Source organism: Neomonachus schauinslandi, chromosome 5 (assembly GCF_002201575.2).
Source record: "Neomonachus schauinslandi chromosome 5, ASM220157v2, whole genome shotgun sequence".
NCBI lineage: Eukaryota > Metazoa > Chordata > Mammalia > Carnivora > Phocidae > Neomonachus > Neomonachus schauinslandi.
Window position 1 is genome coordinate 126,826,397 of NC_058407.1, and position 20,538 is coordinate 126,846,934.

General features: G+C 35.9%; 1 protein-coding gene across 3 annotated transcripts in view; it reads left to right on the forward strand.

The window, feature by feature from the left end:
* USP6NL (USP6 N-terminal like) overlaps positions 1–20,538 on the forward strand; it is a 185,444-nt gene that overhangs the window by 23,589 nt on the left and 141,317 nt on the right. The window contains exon 1 of one of the 3 annotated variants that reach the window (XM_044915010.1): positions 18,899–18,971. The exons of the other annotated variants lie outside the window; for them this stretch is intronic. Coding sequence (XP_044770945.1) covers positions 18,899–18,971 — 73 coding nt within the window. Of the gene's footprint in view, positions 1–18,898; positions 18,972–20,538 lie in introns of those variants that run through there. 3 annotated transcript variants of the gene reach the window in all.

A 20,538-nucleotide genomic window follows, 5' to 3' on the forward strand; every position in this document is an offset into this window, starting at 1 on the left:
TGAATATGAAACATTTCTCATTTAACTGAGGAAAAAGTAATGGCAGTGAATAATTTGGGATGCAGTATATTTATGGCTTTCTAATAGAGTAGGAATAAATATCTTCATTCTGTGGAGCAGTGGACTAAAAGTTCATGCTGAAGTGAAAACAATTTAATATTTGTTAGAACAGGTAAAGTTATAAATAAGTGAGTAGATTACTAAGTCCCTCAGTGGTGGCATAAGGATTCTTATGAGTCTTATTAATGCAACGAATAATACAAGGCTTTCCCTAAGTATTGGCTAAAATTTCTGTCTAGGATAATTATGTAGCTATATATCTTGTTTTATGGAATAGCTGTGTACCTTAGAAGTTGGGTAGAGGTTAAAGAAAAGAAAACTTAAGTTAAATTGTATTTTGAATACTGGGGTATTTGCATTTAACAGAATCTTGAAAGAAATCCCTTTGTAAAGTATATATATCTATTTGTCGTATTAAGACTCATTTATGTTTGATAAGTTTGGATTTTGGAAGATAACCATTCTTAAAGAAAATATATACTTGACCCTTGAACAACACGGGTTTGAACAGTGCCAGTCCACTTATAACATGGAATTTTTGGATAAATACAATATAGGACTGTATGGTGACAGATGGTAGGTACCCATGTGGTGAGCATAGCATAATGTAGAGTTAGAGTTGTCTGATCACTGTATTGTACACTTGAAACTAATGTAACATTATGTGTCAACTCTACTTAAAAAAAAATACAGTGCAGTACTCTGAATGTATTTTCCTCATGATTTTCATAATAACAGTTTTGTCTCTAGCTTACTTTATAGTAGGAATATAGCATACAGTACATATGATGAGGTATATGTTAATCAACTCTTTATCTGTAAGGCTTCTACTTAAGAGTACACTATTAGTAGTTAAGTTTTTGGGGAGTCAGAAGTTATAGGAAGATTTCAACTGTGTCAGGGTTCGATACCCTTAACTCCCGCCTTGTTCAAGGGTCAACTGTAAAATCAGAATTTTGATTGGGGGGGGGATTTGGAAGTGGATAGAGACTTTCTGGTTGTCATAGTGACTGGGGAGACCTGCTGGCATATAGTGGGCAGGGCCAGGTACAGTGTATAATAGTTCCTGTTGAGAAACAGCATTTGTCTTAGTTATCAGAACCATGGCAGCAGTACATGGTAGGTAAGGTGATGAAGAATGCCAACAAAAATTGCTTCTCAGACAATTTATTAGATCAGTTTCTTAGTTTAAGATACTTCATTGTGTTAATACTGACCATTGAAAATGGAATATACTTTACTTTTAGCTAATTTATCATCTTTTTGACCACTTGCTGCAGAAAAGTGAGTAATTCTTACAGTTTGATACTCTGGGAAATTTAATATGAATTTAAAGTAATATTTCTTATAGAGTATAGTATTAAGTTTTTGTTAGGAGATGATTTGCATTATCTTGTATCTTTTTGTTTTGTTATGTTTTCAAACTTGTAACAAGAAAAGTTGTAAAAATAGAACCCAAATTCTTCACATACCTTTTATTCGATTTACCAATTGTTTACACTTTGTCCATTTGATTCTTTCTTGCTCTCCCCCTCTCTCTCTTCCTCTGTCACATACACTCACACATCTATATATATATATATATATATATATAAAATTGATTTGTAGTTAAAACATTTTCTGTGAAAATCTAATTTCCTTTTATTAAAAGTCATACAGATTTGTAGCATAAATGTCACTTACTGTAATATTACAATATAATCTCAGTAAAGCTTGTAAATTACTTTTCCTAGTTAAATCTTAAAATTTCAAACCATTTACCTAGTGTTGTTATGCTATTGTTGTTTAAAAATGACATTATTTACATAGGTTTTGTAAGGCTGTCATTAACATTTTTATTTTTGATCTACAGTATATTACATAATATAGATAAACTTGGTATCTAAATCAGCTTTAATTAAAATTCTTCAGTATAACACAAACGAGGGTTCTCCAACCTCTATATAATAGTTTTAAGATACTTTGTTCTTAAGAGAAATTCTTTTAAAATCCCATTTTGAAAGAGTTAAGTTTTCCAGTGGCAGTCTTCTTTAAGAGTCCCAGAAACCTGGGTTGGCTGTGCTATTAACTAACCATGTTATGTATGGTCATTAGCTTGACCTCTTTAATGTGCCACCACACCCTGCCCCCCCCCAAAACCTTCTACCGCACCCCTACCCATGTCCTTGTCATAAATATGGGAACTGGACTACATTGTCTGGAAGCCTTCTAGCTCAAAAATTTATGATTATATCCATGAGAAAATTTTCATTTCCAATTTTGCCTTACAGGAACACAGCTATTGAATGAAACAAGAAATGCCTCTATTAAGCTAAATTAAGAAAACTTAAACATGCGGTTTTCAGGGTTTTGAGGCCTGTGTGTGTTGCTCCTCATTGGAATCTGTGTCCTGGTTACTTTCAGAGGTACCTTTGTTCCAAATGTAGGCACATGTTCTCTGTTCATTCTGCTTATTCGCTAGGCAAGCAGAGATGGAGGGGAATGTATATTTAAAATTAGTACTCTTGAATATTCATCTTGTTATCTCATTAATTTCAGAAAATAGTTTGATTTATACAGTTTATATTTGAATCCATGTTATTAGAAGTGATGTACTGGTTTAAAATATTCCATTTCTCTTTTACATTAACTTCTCTAAAAATGAATTTCTGTATGAAAATATCATATATATGACTTTTGGTATTTCTCGTTTATTGAAAGACATAATGGAAAGCACAACTTAGTGATTTTTTTTTTTTTTTTTTTGTACTGTTGTTTATACAAGTTCAACAAAGGTAAAAACCGCATCAGGGAAGGTCTAGGGAAATGACACCTTACAACAATGGCACTGATGAAGGCATAACTTTACAACTAGGAAATAGCTGTGTTATAAACCTTAAATGAGAACTCAGATCACTTCAAAGGAGAGGAAAAAGGAAAAGAACAGTTGTGTTGGATCATTTATTCTACTTCTTGACTCACTGTATAAATTAGATCTGTGTAGAGTACAAGAGCTCATGCTGGTGCAGAACCCTCCTGAGTGCAAAGGCTGAAGTCTGAATTCTAAAATTTTGAGAAATAGATGACTTCTATGCAGAAGAAACTTGGCAAAGTGTCTTACTTCGACTATAAATAACATAAGTGATATGTATTTTATGGTCTGGCTAATAAATCTACATATATTAACATTGAGTGTTTTCTTTTTTTTTTTTTTTTAAATAGAGTCTGGACAGCTATATATTACCCTTTTCGCCTTAAACACAAATAGACATTTTCTATTAAGGGAATCTGAGCCTGTCAATTTGTATGATGGATGTCATTATATAATTGTCTCCTCATTTCCCAGAAGTGTGAAAAATTTCTAAGCCTCTATCTTTCTCCCTCAAAATTTATCTAAAATAGTGTTTTGATACTCTTTTTTCTTTTTTGGAGATGGACAAGGTGACTATGGAAGTAATTCTTTCTAGCCTCTCTTTAAAGCTGTTGGTTAGGGGCGCCTGGGTGGCTCAGATGGTTAAGCATCTGCCTTCGGCTCAGGTCATGATGCCAGGGTCCTGGGATCAAGCCCCGCATCAGGCTCCCGGCTCAGCAGGGAGCCTGCTTCTCCTTCTCCCTCTGCCTCTCTCGCTGCTCATGCTCTCTCTCTGTATCTCTGTGTCTCAAATGAATAAATAAAATCCTTAAAAAAAAAAAAAAGCTGTTGGTTAGAAAGGGTCAGGAATAGAGTAAAAACATCTTCTCAATTCTTCGCCTACCCCAGTCTCCCTCTCCTACTTCAGGCACTGAGTCATAGGTTAGTTATTAAATTCATGTTCAAAGATAGTGATCATGTACAGACAGTTGATTGTAGAGTGCTATTTTTTGCCCTGAATTCAGAAGCTGACTTCTGCTGGCATTACCTAGGTACCCTGGAGTCGAACTAGTTTTCTTTCACACTCACACATTTGGAGCAATCAGGTGTTAAACTTTAAGCAGTGGAACCTGGAAAGATTTCGGTAAGACACTAATGTACACTCATACACATTTGTATTAAATTGTGGAGCATTTGGAGTCACAATGTCTTTTAAAAAATACAGTTGCCTGTTGCAGATTCTAGCAGAATGGGATAGAAATGGAAGTTATAGGACGTGTTAGCAAGGGTTTTGACAATCAGTCTCCAGTAAAATACTGTTTGATGTCTTCACTGGTTAACCTTGTTATGTTCTAATGCAAAGTGAGGTAGAATATGTTTGATTGATTCTAACCTTAAAGAAATTTGAGAATGCAGACATGTGCACATACTTGAATTTTTTAGGTAAATTCACAGTAGTTGGTCTTGTGTATTTAATTTAGGTAATAACTTTTTGTCTTGGTCCAGGTTACCCCGTACGGAGTCAGTAGGGCCATTGTGATTTTCTTGTTTTTGCCCAAATCAGCCTGAGACCTTTTATGGGAGCTTTGTACTAATATGTACCTATAGGTGTATGTACTGATATATATGGGGAACTTTGCCCAGAACAGGAGAATCACCCCACTCCAACTTTTTAGGTACCCAAACTGACTTTGTTAAGAGGAACTTGGATCTCAAATGATTCCTTAGTAGAAGTAACTCTGTAGGTTAAAAAAAAAAAAAAAACAAAACACTACTTTAAAATGTTTCATTTGTATTACAAAGGTGAAGTCATTATTGTCTTTTCCCCTAAAATGTGATGTAAAAATTGTTAGCCATCAGAGGTTTTGGTTTAACTGAAGAGATGTGCTTTTCTAACTCAGTGCTTGGCTGCATTCTGATGGAAAATGACAACGTTGAGATCTGCAAAGTGTTCCGTCTTATTTCTTCCTTTGATTAGTTGTGTTTCTCTTCTTAGGTGAAATTCTGCCTCTCCTTCCCAACCAGCGCAACCTAATTTTTTTTAATAGGATCAGTCCTTTATTTTTTTATTTCTGAAAATATATTAAAAAATACATATTACTTATTTTGGAATTATATGAGAGTAGGTTGCATATATCATACTACTCTACCCATTTGTCCTTTAGTGTGTAATTCTGAAGAACAAGGACGTTCTCTTTCCGTAACCACAGTAAAATGACTAAATAGGTGAATTATGTTTATCTAGTCTACAATCCTGTTGTCCTTTGAGTTTCCCAACAATGTCCTGGAGAGCAGATTTGCCCCCAGTGCAGGGCCCAACTGGGTGTTACCCACCAGCTGCATTTCGTTGTCAGCTAGACTCTAGTCTCCTCGGACCTGGGATAGTCCCTCAGGAGTTCTTAATCCTTCGTGATACTGGTGTATTTGAGGACTGCAGCCCAGTTGTTTTGTAGAGTAGCACTCAGATGAGGGTTGTCTGTGGGTTCCTGTAATGAATGGGGTCCGTCCTAATGTGTGTGATGGTTTGGGGGCGTTCCTTAAGGAAGCTTGTCCGGAAGAGAAAGGAAGACTGCATGGTGATCTCTTCACTTTTTTCCATTTAGCTCTTCAACAGAAAAACTTCGCATTTCTTCCTTAATTAAAATAGGATTCATATCTCTTGCATAAGAATAGGATTTATTGCTCTACTTTACTAGTTTTTGTTTTTATTACGAAGGCTTGAGAAAAATGGCAGTGAGATATTTTCTAGAATATGAGATGAGCTGGAAAGGAGACAACATTGAGCTTTTATCAAGAGAAATTTCTTTCTGCACAATTCCTGTTTTGAATTATGACAAAATCTCACTGTTGAACAAATATTTTGAACGTAAAAGGTATAGCACTATTGAATTTGTTTTGTAGCAATAAACAGCTGAAGCTCTTTATGTATCACTTGAGATTGCTTCACTAAGGATTAGCTTTTCTTATAACCTGGTGCCTCTTTGTCTTTGTCTTAATAAATTTTCTTTAGCTAAAAATAGAATAAATGAACATATCAAGACTGATTCTCATTAGGTTCTAGAGATTTATGGGTTATATTAGATTTTAATGCGAAATGTCAGGATACTTACCATCTATAGTTATGACTCTTAAAAGTTTAATACTTGCAAGGTGTAGTGAAAGCTAGAAAATTAATTTGGAATATTGCAAAGTATAAGATTTAAATCTTGCTTTTTAAACAACTTTGAGACACATGATGCTATAAATTGATTTCTTAAAATATTTTAAGAGACATGGTGTTTGAATCTGATTTTAAAACAAATTTTAAGGAAGGGAATATATGATTTTGAATAAATAATAATTATGTCTTTTAGTATTAACAGATACTAATGAGCACCTCCAAGTATACTGCTGCTGGGTTGGTCTTTGGGGATAAAGACATGAACAAGACAAACATGGTGGGTGGCCTCTTAGAGCACAGAACTGGTGGGGAAGATGAGTACTGCATGAGTAGCATGGTATTATTAATATCAAAAGGGGAATGTAGGAGTCTGGGAGAGCAAGGGAACCTATCTGCACGGAGGGCAGGAAGACCATTGTTAGGAAATCATATTCCAGCTGAGGTCTGGCTAAGTGAAGAGGAGGAGGGAGAGGGTTTTTTTAAAAAAAGATTATTTATTTGAGAGAGAGAAAGAGCATGTTTGTGCGTGTGATGGGGGAGGGGCAGAGGGAGAGACTCTTTCAAGCAGACTCCCCCACTAAACATAGAGCCCCACGTGGGGCTTGATCTTGAGCTCAATCTCAGGACCCATGAGATCATGACCTGAGCCGAAACCAAGAGTTCCCACTTAACAGACTGAACCATCCGGGTGCCCTGGGAGAGGGTTCTTCATAGAGGGAACAACATCTGTGAAGACCTGGAGTTGAGAGGTTTAGATTAAGAAATGAAGGAAAATTTAGCATTGGTACAAGTAAGTAGTGGGAGGAGATTAAGTTTGTGATTTTAGTTTAGATAAACACCACAATGTTGCCTCCATCTTATATTTTATTTCCACTCCTGTCACCAAAACTAATCTGTTTCCTTCATCTTTACAGTCCCTTTTTCCCGTTGTACATTAAAGTAAATACATTTGGAGATGGGGAGAAAAAGTCATTGTAACCCTATTACGTTAAAGCAGCCGTTTGCTTTTTTGCATATGACCCTGTGGTCTTGTCCAGATTGTGTGCACGCGCGCGCGCGCGTGTGTGTGTGTGTATTTTTAAAATTTATTCATTTATTTGAGAGTGGGTGGAGGGGCAGAAAGAATCATCAAGCAGACTTCCCGCTGAGCACGAAACCTGAAATGGGGCTGGATCTCATGACCTCAAGATCATGACCTGAGCCGAAACCAAGAGTCAGATGCTCAATGGACTGAGCCACCCAGGTGCCCCCAATACTATATATTTTTATATAATTGGATTCATAATGTATATGCAATTTTATATTTCAATTTCTAACATTGAGTTGTATTTAGACAGTTATATTTCTATAATTGTTTTTCATAATGCAAAATCATAATTATCATAGTCCTTAAAGATAATGATGCATGGTAACTTATTTAACTGTTTCCCTATTGTTTGGTTATTTAGGATGCTTCAATTTTTAAAAATGTTTGCAGAAGGAGTATCACTGGTGAATTTGCCCCTTTTCTTTAATAAAACAAATTAGAACGAATTCCTTAGGCTAGATTTATAGTACTGAAATGTTTTTGCCTATGTCTGCCTGTCTTTCTTAAAAGACTGTACTAATTTACAATTACTGTGGTCATTGGTATACAAGGATATATTTCACCATGACTAGTTTAGTGGGCTCAAAATGGTATTAAAAGTTGCTTTTAGTGGCATATGTTTGATTTTTAGACAGGATAACTTTTGTCTAAATTGTGGTAAAATATATATAACATAAAATTTACCATCTTAGCCATTTTTAAGTGTACAGTTCAGTAGTGTTAAGTATATTTACATTGTTGTGCAACCAGTCTCTAGAACTCTTTTTATCTTGAAAAACTGACACTTTGGGGGCGCCTGGGTGGCTCAGTCGTTAAGCATCTGCCTTCAGCTCAGGTCATGATCCCAGGGTCCTGGGATCGAGCCCCGCATCGGGCTCCCTGCTCAGAGGGAAGCCTGCTTCTCCCTCTCCCACTCCCCCTGCTTGTGCTCCCTCTCGCTCTGTTGCTCTCTGTCAAATAAATAGATAAAATCTTGAAAAAAAAAAAAAAACCAAAAACAACTGACACTTTGTACTTACTAAACAACTTCCCTTTTCCCTTCCTCCATCTCTTGGCACCCACCATTCATCCTACTTTCTGTCTCCATGAGTTTGATTAGTCTAGATACCTCATGTATATGGGATCATAAAGTATTTGTCTTTTTGTGACTGGCTCATTTCATTCAGTGTAATACCCTCATAGTTCATCCATGTTGTAGCAGGTGCCAGAATTTCCTTCCTTTTAAAGACTGAATAACTATTTCGTTGTTTGGATTACCACATTTTGGTAATGGACAAGTTGGTTTGCTTCCACCTTTTGGCTACTGTGAGCAATGCTCGTATGAACATAGGTGTATAAATACCTCTTTGAGACTCACCTTTCTTTTGAGTACATACCCAAGTTCTTTTGAGTATATACCCAGAAGTGGAATTGCTGGATCATATGGTAATTCTGTGTTCAATGTTTTGAGGAACTGCATACGGTTTTCCATAGCGGCTGCACCATTTGACATTGCACAAGGGTTCCAGTTTCTCCACATCCTGGCCAACTCTTGTTATTTTCTGTTTTTTTTTGATAGCAGCCATCCTAATGGGTGTAGAGATGCTATCTCATTCTTAGGATAACTTTTTTCATCTGTTCACTATTTACATTTTTTCTTGTGTCGTATCCTTTTAAAATAGACCTTTCTCCCAAAATGCATATTGAAAAATCACAGATTTTAACTCTGGATGATGCTTTTGCATCTCCAAAAATTTATTATGAAGCAATGTAGTTTTTTAATATACGTGTTGGAACTTTATATGTTTCTCTGGGGACACGGGTCATTTTGTGATGGTCAGCAGAGAGAGATAATGCATAGTGTAGTATATAGAAAAGTCAGAGAGAGAAAAAGGTTTCGTAAAGGGAGGAAGAGTGGAGAGTAACAGGTACCAAAGATCAGTTTTGCCTGATGTATTGTTCTGTCAGGGACTCTGTTGGTGGTCTTACTTCCTGTTAAAATTAATGTGTTATGGTGAATTATAGATTTTGTATAGTGGAAACTCCAGAAAGATCTTTGTGAATGTTAGAGGGACTTCTGTGTTTAAATACACAGCACTTTTGTGAATTCTATGGAAATGCCTATGTCTTTATATTTTTCATACATGTGTATTTGTGCATGTGGACATTTGATCTTAAAGATGATGTTATATTGAATTATGATTCATCTAGATTGAATTATGATTTATTCCAAGACTTGACTGCTTTTTAATATGTGTTTTTTATGGTAATGAATTTTTAAAAACTAATAATGTTATTTGACAGCTTTTTTAGATTCTGGGGTAGGTCAGATTGCTTGGATGCTGTGTTTTCTTTGAGTTCTTGATTTTGAAATAAAGTCATATTTAAGTTTCCTCATTATGATTAGAAAATCTCTTTACCTTCTATATTTGTGTGTCCATCTGCATGTGGCTTTGGGAAGTCAGAAGAGTCATTTCTACCTAAAGGGAAGCTTTCTTTAAAAATTCAAAATGTGGTAATTCAGAAATTGGAATATGTTCAGTTATAATGTGCTGTGTATATCCTTTAATTCCTACTATTTTCCACTTAAAGACACTCTCCTGTCATCTTGTACTTACTTGCAGGAGTTATTTCAATTGTAATTCAATAATTAATTGTATAATTATGTGTTTAGTGTCATTTTCTCTTGGTAGAGTAGAAGGAGATTGATCACCCTTATAATACCAGCAACTAGCATTGTACCTAGTCTCTGCTTAATAGTTTTTGTATGGATGAGCAAAATTTTATTGCCTTTAAAATGAACTTACGATATGTCAGTACATGAAGAATTTCTAGGTGTTGTGAGGATAAATTGGGATATATTTTCATTCCCCATGTTTGTGAATCGTACTTTGCACATATTTATGACAGTTTCCACTGAGCCACAGAAAAGTATAGAAGCTTCACCAAGCTATTGGTTTCTTGGCTGCTTGTTATAAGCAAAATGAATTGCCCTTTTATAAAATACCTTTAGAAATAGGTTTTGAAAAAACTGCTAATTACATTAGTACAGTTATTTTTGTTCATAAACAATTACTACCATCTAATATGCCTTGATATTATGTGAAAGAAGGATAATGTCATCCATAACACGTATTTTGTGGCTCATTCCACATCCTGCAACTTCAGGACATTTTACCTTCCTATCTTTTTTATTTTGTCTTACTTTTTTTCTGTGAAAAAAATCTGCAAAGACAGTTCATTAGCTTTGACAGTGTTAATTTTTAAATACCCCATATGAATTATTAGGAATTACTGTAAGAGCACCTGAGCACTATTTGGACAGAAAATATTACAAACATTTGGTATAGAGAAAGGTAAGTGGACAAAAGTCAACAACTTTTATTTTTATAATCAACATACGTTTTATTCCATATTGATGAGTTTATAGCAATTGATTTTCAAAATTGTAGAACAAAGTGTTTATATACCACCTGTAAAATCTAAGTAGAATGACAAAGAAATAGAAGTCTATTAAGCTGATTTATTAGCCCAAGAGGAGAGAAGTCAGAAATGGGTTTATAGTTTAATATTCAAAAGCCTTTTTCTATTTGCTGGCCAGTTGACATCTTGAATATTTACAGATTGTTTTTGTCACAACAAGTTTGGCCTCTCACATTTCTTTTTTCTCATTTATCTACATGTTCTGAAAAAACTGACAGTAGTTTAATTCTAAAATATATTTCCAGGAAAGCCAAAGCAGTTTTCTGAAAAGTGCATAGAAAAAACCCTAAATCATTGCCAAGAATGAAAAGATGCTGGGTTGTTATTCATATGATCAGAAAAATTTTTGGACAAAGCACAGTGCAAATACCCTTGTCTGTGTTTATTTTAGAAAAAAGATGTTGATGAAGTATTTTAAAGTGTGAAAACATATCAATTCCAAAACAGTATGTATAATGTTATCTAATTTTTGTAAAATCAACAAAAAAAGTACATGGATAAGTCTAAAAGGTTGTTAGCAGTGCTTATCTCTGTATGGCGGGCCTAAGAGAGATCTTATTTTCTTTGGACTTGTTTTCATATACTTTTTTCTACTGTGAACGTGCATTATTTTTGTAATAAGAACTACTAGAGATGTATATTTACAAAAAGAAGAAAGTAGAGCTCTTCTAAGTTAGTTTGTAATTCTTCAAGATTCTAGGGAGTTGGTCTGAATTATCCACAATGTTATTTGTGAGGAATAGTAGTATAATTTTGTTTTAAGATACACTCAGTCTTGGGCACCTGGGTGGCTCAGTTGGTTAAGCGACTGCCTTCGGCTCAGGTCATGATTCCGGAGTCCTGGGATCGAGTTCCACATCGGGCTCCTGGCTCAGCAGGGAGCCTGCTTCTCCCTCTGACCCTCTCCCCTCTCATGCTGTTTCTCTCTCTCAAATAAATAAATAAAATCTTAAAAATATATATATATACTTCTTTTCACGTGGGGCCAAGAAAGATGGTCCAGTGAATTTGTTCATTGTTTTATTAAATGAATGAGAGAAAGAATACAAATGAGGTCAGAGTCAATCTTGTTTTTTCTCTCTTCCTGATGTTTTGGTTTTTTTGGTGAGTGAGGAATGGTGGGAAAAGATTTCTTTCCTCTGCGTAGCTGATTTTTCTTTATATCATTTGACATATAGTTCCTGTTATTGATCCCTTTTGAGCAGAAAGAAGTTGACTTTGGCCTTGTGTTTTCATTGGGAGAAAGGAAAATGGCATAACCTGGAGTGTCCCAATAGGTGTGTGGGGGAGTGCTCTTACTGTACTGCCTCTGGCTCTTCTCTCTGGGCTCTTGTCTCATTATGGGCTCTCCCCGGCCTCCTCTCTCATGCCCCACTCTGGGAATGCTGGATTGGGAAGTGATGGGGAGGAAAAATAAGATTGTGCTTTCGGCAAAAACTAATGATGTAATGTATGGTGATTAACATAACATAATAAAATAAAATAAAAAAAAAGATCGTGCTTTCGGGGGTTAGCCAAGAGTTTGTGGTTTTGGGGGTGGCCATGTTAACAAAAGACAAACGTAGGAAACAAGATTGAAGTAAGAATTTTTTCTGTTGTAAAAAAGAACTAGCTCACAGCTGGTTGCAGGCAGTCCATTGGGAGGGCCCCTATTCCATTTCTTGTCTCTGGAGCCACATTGGGGCTCTCATGTGTAGACAATGTTTTTGTTTTAAGCACTCCAGTTAAGGTCTGTACTTTTTTGGATTTATCTTTGTATTGTTTCAGGTATAGATTATTAAGTACATATTAAATATAGATTTTCTTTGTCATTTTCAGAGACTATATTTTAGAACACTTTTAGGTTTACAGAAAAATGGAGTGGAAACTACTGGGAGTTCTCTTATATCCCCTAAGAATACTCCCCGCCTTCCCGGTTTCCCCTCTTACTAACCTCTTGCATTTGTATGATTCATTTACTGCAGTTAATTAGCCAGTATCAATGCATTATTGTTAACTAAAGTCCATAGTTTACATTAAGGGCCACTCTTTGTGTTGTACATTTTATGGGTTTTGACAAATGTATAATGACATGTATCTGCCATTAACAGTAGCATACAGAGTAGTTTCACTGCCATAAAAATTCCCTGCGCCCCCACCTATTCATCCTTCTCTTCCTCTTCTCACATCCCTGGCAATTACTAATCATTTTACTGTCTCCATAGGTTTGCCTTTTCCAGAATGTCATATAATTGGAATCATACACTATGTAGCCTTTTCAGATTGGCTTCCTTTACTTAACATTTAAAGTTCCTCCATGGTTTTTGTGTGTGTGTGTTTGTGTGTTGGTGTGTGTGTGTGTGTGTGTGTATGTGTGTGAATAGCTCATTTACTTTTATTGCTGGACAATGTTCCGTAACCTGGATATAGCAGTTTGTCTATCCATTCACACACTGAAGAACAAGTGATTGCTTCCAAGTTCTGGCAATTACAAATAAAACCGCTATAAACATTCATGTACAGGTTTTTGTGTAGATATATGTTCTTAACTCATTTGGGCAAATAACAAAGAATAACAATTGTTGCATAAAATGGTAAGAATTTGTTCAGTTTTGGAAGAAACCACCAAACTGTTTTCCAAAGCGGCTGTATCATTTTGTATTCCCGCCAGCAGTTAATGAGAATTCCTGTTCCTCTGCATCTTCGACAGCATTTGGTGTTGTCAGTGTTTTGCAGTATAGTCATTCTAATAGATATGGAGGGGTATCTCGTTGTTGTCTTAATTTGGGAAATTTCCTAATGACATGTGAGGTTGAACCAACTCTTTTCATATGCTGAATTGCCATCTGTGTATCCTTTTTGGTGAGATGATACGGAATTTTAAAAACCAAAATATAATTCATTTTTTTTAAGTAGTAAAATGTGTTCTGTATAGAAAAGTATAGCAAAATGAAGACAGTAAAAATTCATATGTAATGCCACTATTCAGGGGAAGAATTGTTGATAACATTTTGATATTTTTTCTTTGTGCATACATCTTTCTCTCTCCCTGTGTGTGTGCATGGGTGCGTGTGTGTGTAATTCCGTAATAGTGGAATCATAATTTTTGTACCTTTCATGTTTACTTGTACACATTAACTTTCCCTATATCATTCTTCTAGAACACAGTGGTCCTTGGCTGAATGTTAGGATCATTTGAGGGAACCTTTAAAATTTGTGATGCTTGGGCTGCATCTCGGACAGTGAAGTCCAAATCCCTGTAGATGGACCAAGGCATCATACTTTTTAAAACTTCCCAGGTATTGGGCGCCTGGGTGGCTCAGTCGGTTAAGCGGCTGCCTTCGGCTCAGGTCATGATCCCAGGGTCCTGGGATTGAGTCCTGTATCAGTCTCCCTGCTCTGCGGGGAGCCTACTTCTCCCTCTCCCTCTGCCTGCTTCTCTGCCTGCTTGTGTTCTCTCTCTATCTCTCTGTCAAATAAATAAATAAAATCTTTAACAAAAAAAAAAACAAAAAACTTCCCAGGTATTTTCCATGTGTAGTGAAGATTGAGAACCATTGGTCTCAATATTTAAGAAAAAATGTAATTCCTCAAAGATAACATGAACTCTGATACCCTTTTTATAAAGTTTGGAACAACCACACTGCAACACAGGGGTGGGTGTCTGTGTGTGTGTGTGTGTGTGTGTGAAAGAGGGGGAGGAGATAATATTAGATAGATATAAGGGGAATCAAGAGAATCAAGGGAGTTTTATTAGAAACTCTTTTTTTCTGGATACAGGATGTTTGTTACTTTGGGTTGAAGCAGGGGGATGGGTTGGTGGTTGGGGGAGGGACTGTAGATTAAATGCAGATTATTGTTAATGTCCTAGTTTTTATTTTGGGTGGTTGCTTTGTGCTGTTTATTATTAAAAATAAATAATTGAGTATATAAATAAAACTGGGCCATGCACGGACCAATGATAAGAACCAAGGACTTTGATTAAACCAACTCTTTGTGCCAGAGGCCCAGTAAGGAAAAATAGTAAATAAGCAAAACTGTTACATCCCTCTTATAAATGTACTTAGTAGGGTTTGATTACCACAGTGGTTTGATACCCAGTGCCATCCATTTGAAAAATGAACAAGGTAGGGGTGCCTGGGTGACTTAGTTGGTTAGGTGTCTGGTTCTTAATTTCAGCTCAGGTCATGATCCCAGGGTCTTAAGATCAAGCCCCATGTCAGGCTCTGTGCTGGGTGTGGAATGTGCTTAAGATTCCCCCCACTGTGCATGTTTTTTTTCCTCTTTCTCTCTAAAAAAAAAAAAAAAAAAAAGGAAAATGAACAAGCTATTCCTCAGTAGCCAGAGATTTTATATGCTTTTTTTCTGAAATTCTGTATCCATTCCACTTTCCTCACAGAGGTTTTTTTCCCTAATGTACTTTGTCAAAACAACAAATATATGATGAATTTTGATGAATAATTATTCAGTTTAAATGAATTTTTTATTGGAAACTCGTCTTAATGAGTGGGGTGGGCTGATGTTACTTATTGTGCTTTGATTAAAGGAATTGTTGGATTATTTTTGTTCTCTGTCTCCCATGTTTTCACCTCTTGGAGCACTGTGCAGCAGTGAGGTGTCTGAGGGTTGGCCTTTTTCTTGTGAAGTGGATCAAAGGTGGTTGCGTCAAGGGAGGTGGAAACAGAGGGCCCCTGCTGCCTGCATCTTCTCAAGCAGCTCAGCTGTAGTGATGAGTACATGTACAAGTTAAGGATCTGGAAATTAATTCTTTGAAGAGTGCCCATGCCAGAGTAAGCCCAGAGGTATGTGTGTTTTTAAAATTTGCATTCCAGGAGGATTCAGAATGATCTCTGGGGCAAAGAAAGCATATGAGAATGCATATAAATGTGTGTATATGTATATACACATATACAGACCTAACAGGAACACAGCATAGTACAAATGTGGAATTCTTTTTTACATTATTTGGGCCTTTAAAATCCTTTGCTTTGTATGATTTAAACATACATGAATATGAATACATATATATCCTTTACAAACAAATAAATATGCATATATAGGGCTAGGTAGTCAGAATTTAAGTTTAGTTTGAAATAATTTCAGACTTAGGAAAATGTTATAAGAGTAACACAGACAATTCTCCTATTCTTTTACCTGGATTTCCTAAATGTAAGATTTTTTTTAAAAAGATTATTTATTTATTTATTTGACAGAGAGAGAGAGGAGAGACAGCAAGAGAGGGAACACAAGCAGGGGGAGTGGGAGAGGGAGAAGCAGGCTCCTCACTGAGCAGGGAGCCTGATGTGGGGCTTGATCCCAGGACCCTGGGATCATGACCTGAGCCGAAGGCAGACGCTTAACGACTGAGCCACCCAGGCACCCCCCAAATGCTAAGATTTTACCACATTTATTTTCTCATTCTGTATTAATGTAATTTTTTTTCTGGACCCATAGGGGGTAAATTGAAGTATTTCCCCCTAAATACTTCAGGGTGTATTCCTAAAGTCCAGGCTGTTCTGTTATGTAACTGTAGTGTAATGGTTATAGTCAGGAAATTAACACTGATAACGTGTAGATGGTGTTCACACTTTCCCAGTTGTCCCCAGGTATGTATTTCCCCTCATCCCTTTCTGGTCCAATATCTAACCTGGCATCATGTGTTACGTTCTAGTTAACCTGACTCTTGAGTCTCCTCTGATCTGTAATAGTTCCTCTGTCTTTTTTGCCTTTCATAATCTTGACATTTTTTTTTTAAAGATTTTATTTATTTATTTGTCAGAGAGAGCGTGCACGCACAAGCAGGGGAAGCAGCAGGCAGAGGGAGAAGCAGGCTCCCCACTGAGTGGGGAGTCTGATGGGGGACTCGATCCCAGGACTCTGGGATCATGACCTGAGCCAAAGGAAGAAGGAAGACCCTTAACTGACTGAGCCACCTAGACGCCCCCGATCTTGACATTTTATTTTACTTTTTAAAGATTTGTTTGTTTATTTATTTATTTATTTATTTATTTATTTATTTGAGAGAGAGAAGTGTGAGAGAGAGAAGAGATCACGAGTGGGGCGTGGGGGGTAGAGGGAAAAGCAGATTCCCCGCTAGTCAGGGAGCCTGATGGGGAACTCGATCCTAGGACCCTGGGATCATGACCTGAGTCAAAGGCAGACACTTAACTGACTGAGCCACCCAGACACCCTGACCTTGACATTTTAGACTACAACTTGGTTATATATACTATATTAGAATATGTGGTCAGATACATTTACTGTTGCAACATGTGATAAAAAAAAGAACAGAATGAGAGAAACAAAAAGCTATTTGTTGCTTAGCAGAAGTTAAGGACTGACAGTAGTGAGTCAAACTAATTACTTGCGATTTTCATTTTCAAAACTAATACTGTTATCAGTGAGATGGGGAGTGATGATAATTGGAAATTTATGGAAACATGAATATAGATAGTCTTCTCTTCCACTGATCAGATACGGAGGAGAGAGCTGACTGAAAATAATGCCCTATAGAGCCCCTTCCCTGCATGGAAAGAGAAAAATACTGGGAGAGAGCAAAGCTAACAGAAAGTACTTTTCAAAAACATTATGTTTTTCTAGAAGAGTGAAAGTGATTTCTCTGGAGCTGGAAATGCAAAGAACTGAAAAGAAAGTCAGTGTATATACCTAACATGGGCAAGGGATAGAAAGAACTGGGAGAACTTGATTTGAGGAGTTTGATTTAGATGGTGATTTGTCTTTATCAGGTCTTCAGAGGGAATCATTAAAGAGCACAGTTTTGATTTCAGGTTTAAAACTTGGTCTTTGACTCATCTGAACTTTCTGATTTAGTTTGCAAATACAGATATTCTCTTTTAAAGAAAACAGGTAGTTAGGATAATTGCCCAGTTTTGTCCTCCATTTGCAAACAGTTTCTCACTGCCATCGATCTGTAGCACTGCCTTAAATTACCACCCATATGGAGAATACATTACGGGTGGATATATATGCACATGTTATAGCACCTCTTTTTTGAAGAGCTGAAAACTTCACCCTGAATTTTAAAACTATACATTTTGACAAGAAAGGCGTGATATCAGAGAAAGCGGAAGCCTTTGAAAGGTTTTGGATTCTATGTTTTACTTCCAACCTTGGTTGATTGACTGTGTACCTCAGTTGTCCAATTGAAAAATGGGAAAATAACAAATAAGCCTTTAAGTGTGAAGGCAAACTGCCTTTGATTTGCTTTGGGATCCATTATGTAATGATACATTAAGGATATCAAAATGATAAATGGGAAAGAAGGAAAACAGGGGAGGACAGTTGACAGTATGGTAAGGGGAACAAATTGCTGGTGGAGATTCACTTTAATAAATAGAACGTGTAACCACGTTAACCCGAATGTCAGTTCTCTCTTTTAGTTAACCCTATAGGTTGACTTTGAAAAGGGTAGGTATGTGGTAAGTAGAAGATGTAACGAAGGTATTCAGTATTAACTGAGCATCGGTGCAACTTGGTTATTGAAAACCGTGTGCCCAAGATGGCGGTTATGCTCAATTTTAAAAAAAATCTCTGGCCCATGCCTCTTCTGGTGAGGCCAACGAATTTACGAACCCTTTAGGATTCCTAGTGTGAAGTGTGAATGTAGACTTCTCTTCAGGTACTAGGATGTCAGTCAGAGGTGTCTCTGTGAGGAGGAGGGCAAGGAATTTATAGGATAGTTTTCGAAGTTTCATATCTATTAGGCAGACCTGGGAGCGTGGAGTTAGCAAGATAGAATTTTATTTTTATCCACATTTTCTGTGTTTCAAGTATGAGATTTTTGAGAAATTGGAAAAAAGTATTAAGGCTTTGCAGTGCAGGGTATTTTGGTTGACTACTTCTGAGTGTTTTTAAAAACTTGCACATAGCATCTGTGATTGGCTATATGAGAATTTATAGCATAGCACTTTATTTCTCCTGTCATGACTTTTGTGAGAAAATGTTTTCATTCACTATACTTAGTGATTTGCAGCAGATTACCCACATTTTGTTTTGTTTTGTTTATAACCCGTTAATGCTTTGCAGTGTGATACATTTGGACTTTGAGGATGGTGGTTTTCACATGTGCTGAAATCACTTTGAATCCATTTCAAGAAGATACAGCCTATCCTTTTGTTGTTTCTTATTAACTGCTTCAGAGCCTTCATGGATAGCTAAGCAAAGCATGTAATGTATTTCTCTGAAGTTGAACTGTGCTCCTGCTTGAGCTTCTGAAAGCAGAAACAGCAGTGAGCTCTTGGTGATGAAACCTGTTGGATTTCTGGAGGAAGCAGCGGAGTCTTTGGCTTGTTAACTAGCAATGATTCAAGTCTTGCAGATTGTGAAGGAGCTGGTGACACCATCGAGGCAAAAAGCAGCCAAAGTGAAGGAAGGTAGGAACATCGTCAGAATGAACAGTCGGAACACTCAGAGGTTTTTACAAATATCGACCTAACGAACAGCTATAAAAAAGGAGTTTTGAGTTATCACGTATGCTTTTGCTCTTCTTATATAATGGTAACTGAAAAGGATCAGGTAATGGCATAATTTTAAACATGCCTTATTATTCCTATTTTTAAATGACAAATTAGAAGCATATCTTCTTATTAAAAGGTATGAAGAATAAGGAGAGGTTATGACATATCTACTGCAATAGTATTTTTCACACTGGAAAAATTCTGTTGTATTATGTATTTTGGAGGTAGGAGAATAATTTATATAATCCTCTCTTAATTTTAAAATACAAATGTTCCTGGCAGAAATCAGAAAGGAACAAGCTAGGATTCTGCCTGTAGCAGGGCAAAAGAACTAGATGGTTCTTATTTGTGTGGCCAGCTGATGAAATAATAGTTATAAATATTAATTCAGCCACTGAATGGTAGTTTTTTTGCCTTTTTGAGTGAATAATTACTTTTTTCTGTTTATGATTATATGCTTAATCAATGCTGCTTATATTTAAGATAGTTCTTTATAGCCTGTGTCAGTTTGGGATATGTTGAGATACATTTTCAAAATCTTTCTAAATTGCCATGTCAGACTTACAGATCTTAAAATGAACTAATGCAGATACACCTTTGAAGAAATACTTGTGTTTTTTACTTTTTTAAACATTTGAAATAGTAAATCTCCAAAATGACAATAAGGAATTGATTTTAAAAATGCAAGTTTATAAACTTAGTTTATAATGCTGTCAATTTCATGAATTTAATCTATGATTTAAAATCAGTCAGTTGATAAATTTGTCTATCAGCTTTTTCACATGTAAGATATAGCATTCTGTCTTTATATGATTCAAATAGCATAAATATACCTCAGATAATATAAAATACAGATTATTTTGGGTTTTTAAAAAAACTTGATATGATCTGTGTTTAAAGTAAAGCTTATGAGATTCCTTAAGTCTTGTGCAACATTATTTGGGATGATGGTATGAAATAATATTGTGACATATACTATAATCAGCCACATATATAGTATTACCGCTGAAAGAAACCCTAGCCCATCTTGTCTTTTCTTATTTTATGGAAGGACATGGTATTTAAATGGACAGAAATGCATGTCAAAATGCAGAGAAACTATTGTCATTTACCTTGGAAAATATAATATTTAGGATACTTTACAATTACTCCTGTTTGCTACTTTATTTCTCCTTCTTTTTCTTCTATAATAAAAAAGACTGCATTCCTATCTCTGAATAGCAGGATTCTAACAATTAGGCATTAAAAAAAAAGCTGACTGCTTTTACTAATTCAGGAGAATATAAATTAGTTAATTTAATTGCAGTCTATTTGAAAATGTCAGATTCATACGGTTTAACCTTTACAGATGGAATTTTTTTTATTGGAATGTTTCTTCTAGTTTATATGTTTTCGGTCATAATCATAATTACTTGGAATACACCCAGGGGAAAAAGTAATAATATTCTTCTTGTTTTTCAAAGTGCATATACATATACAGCAT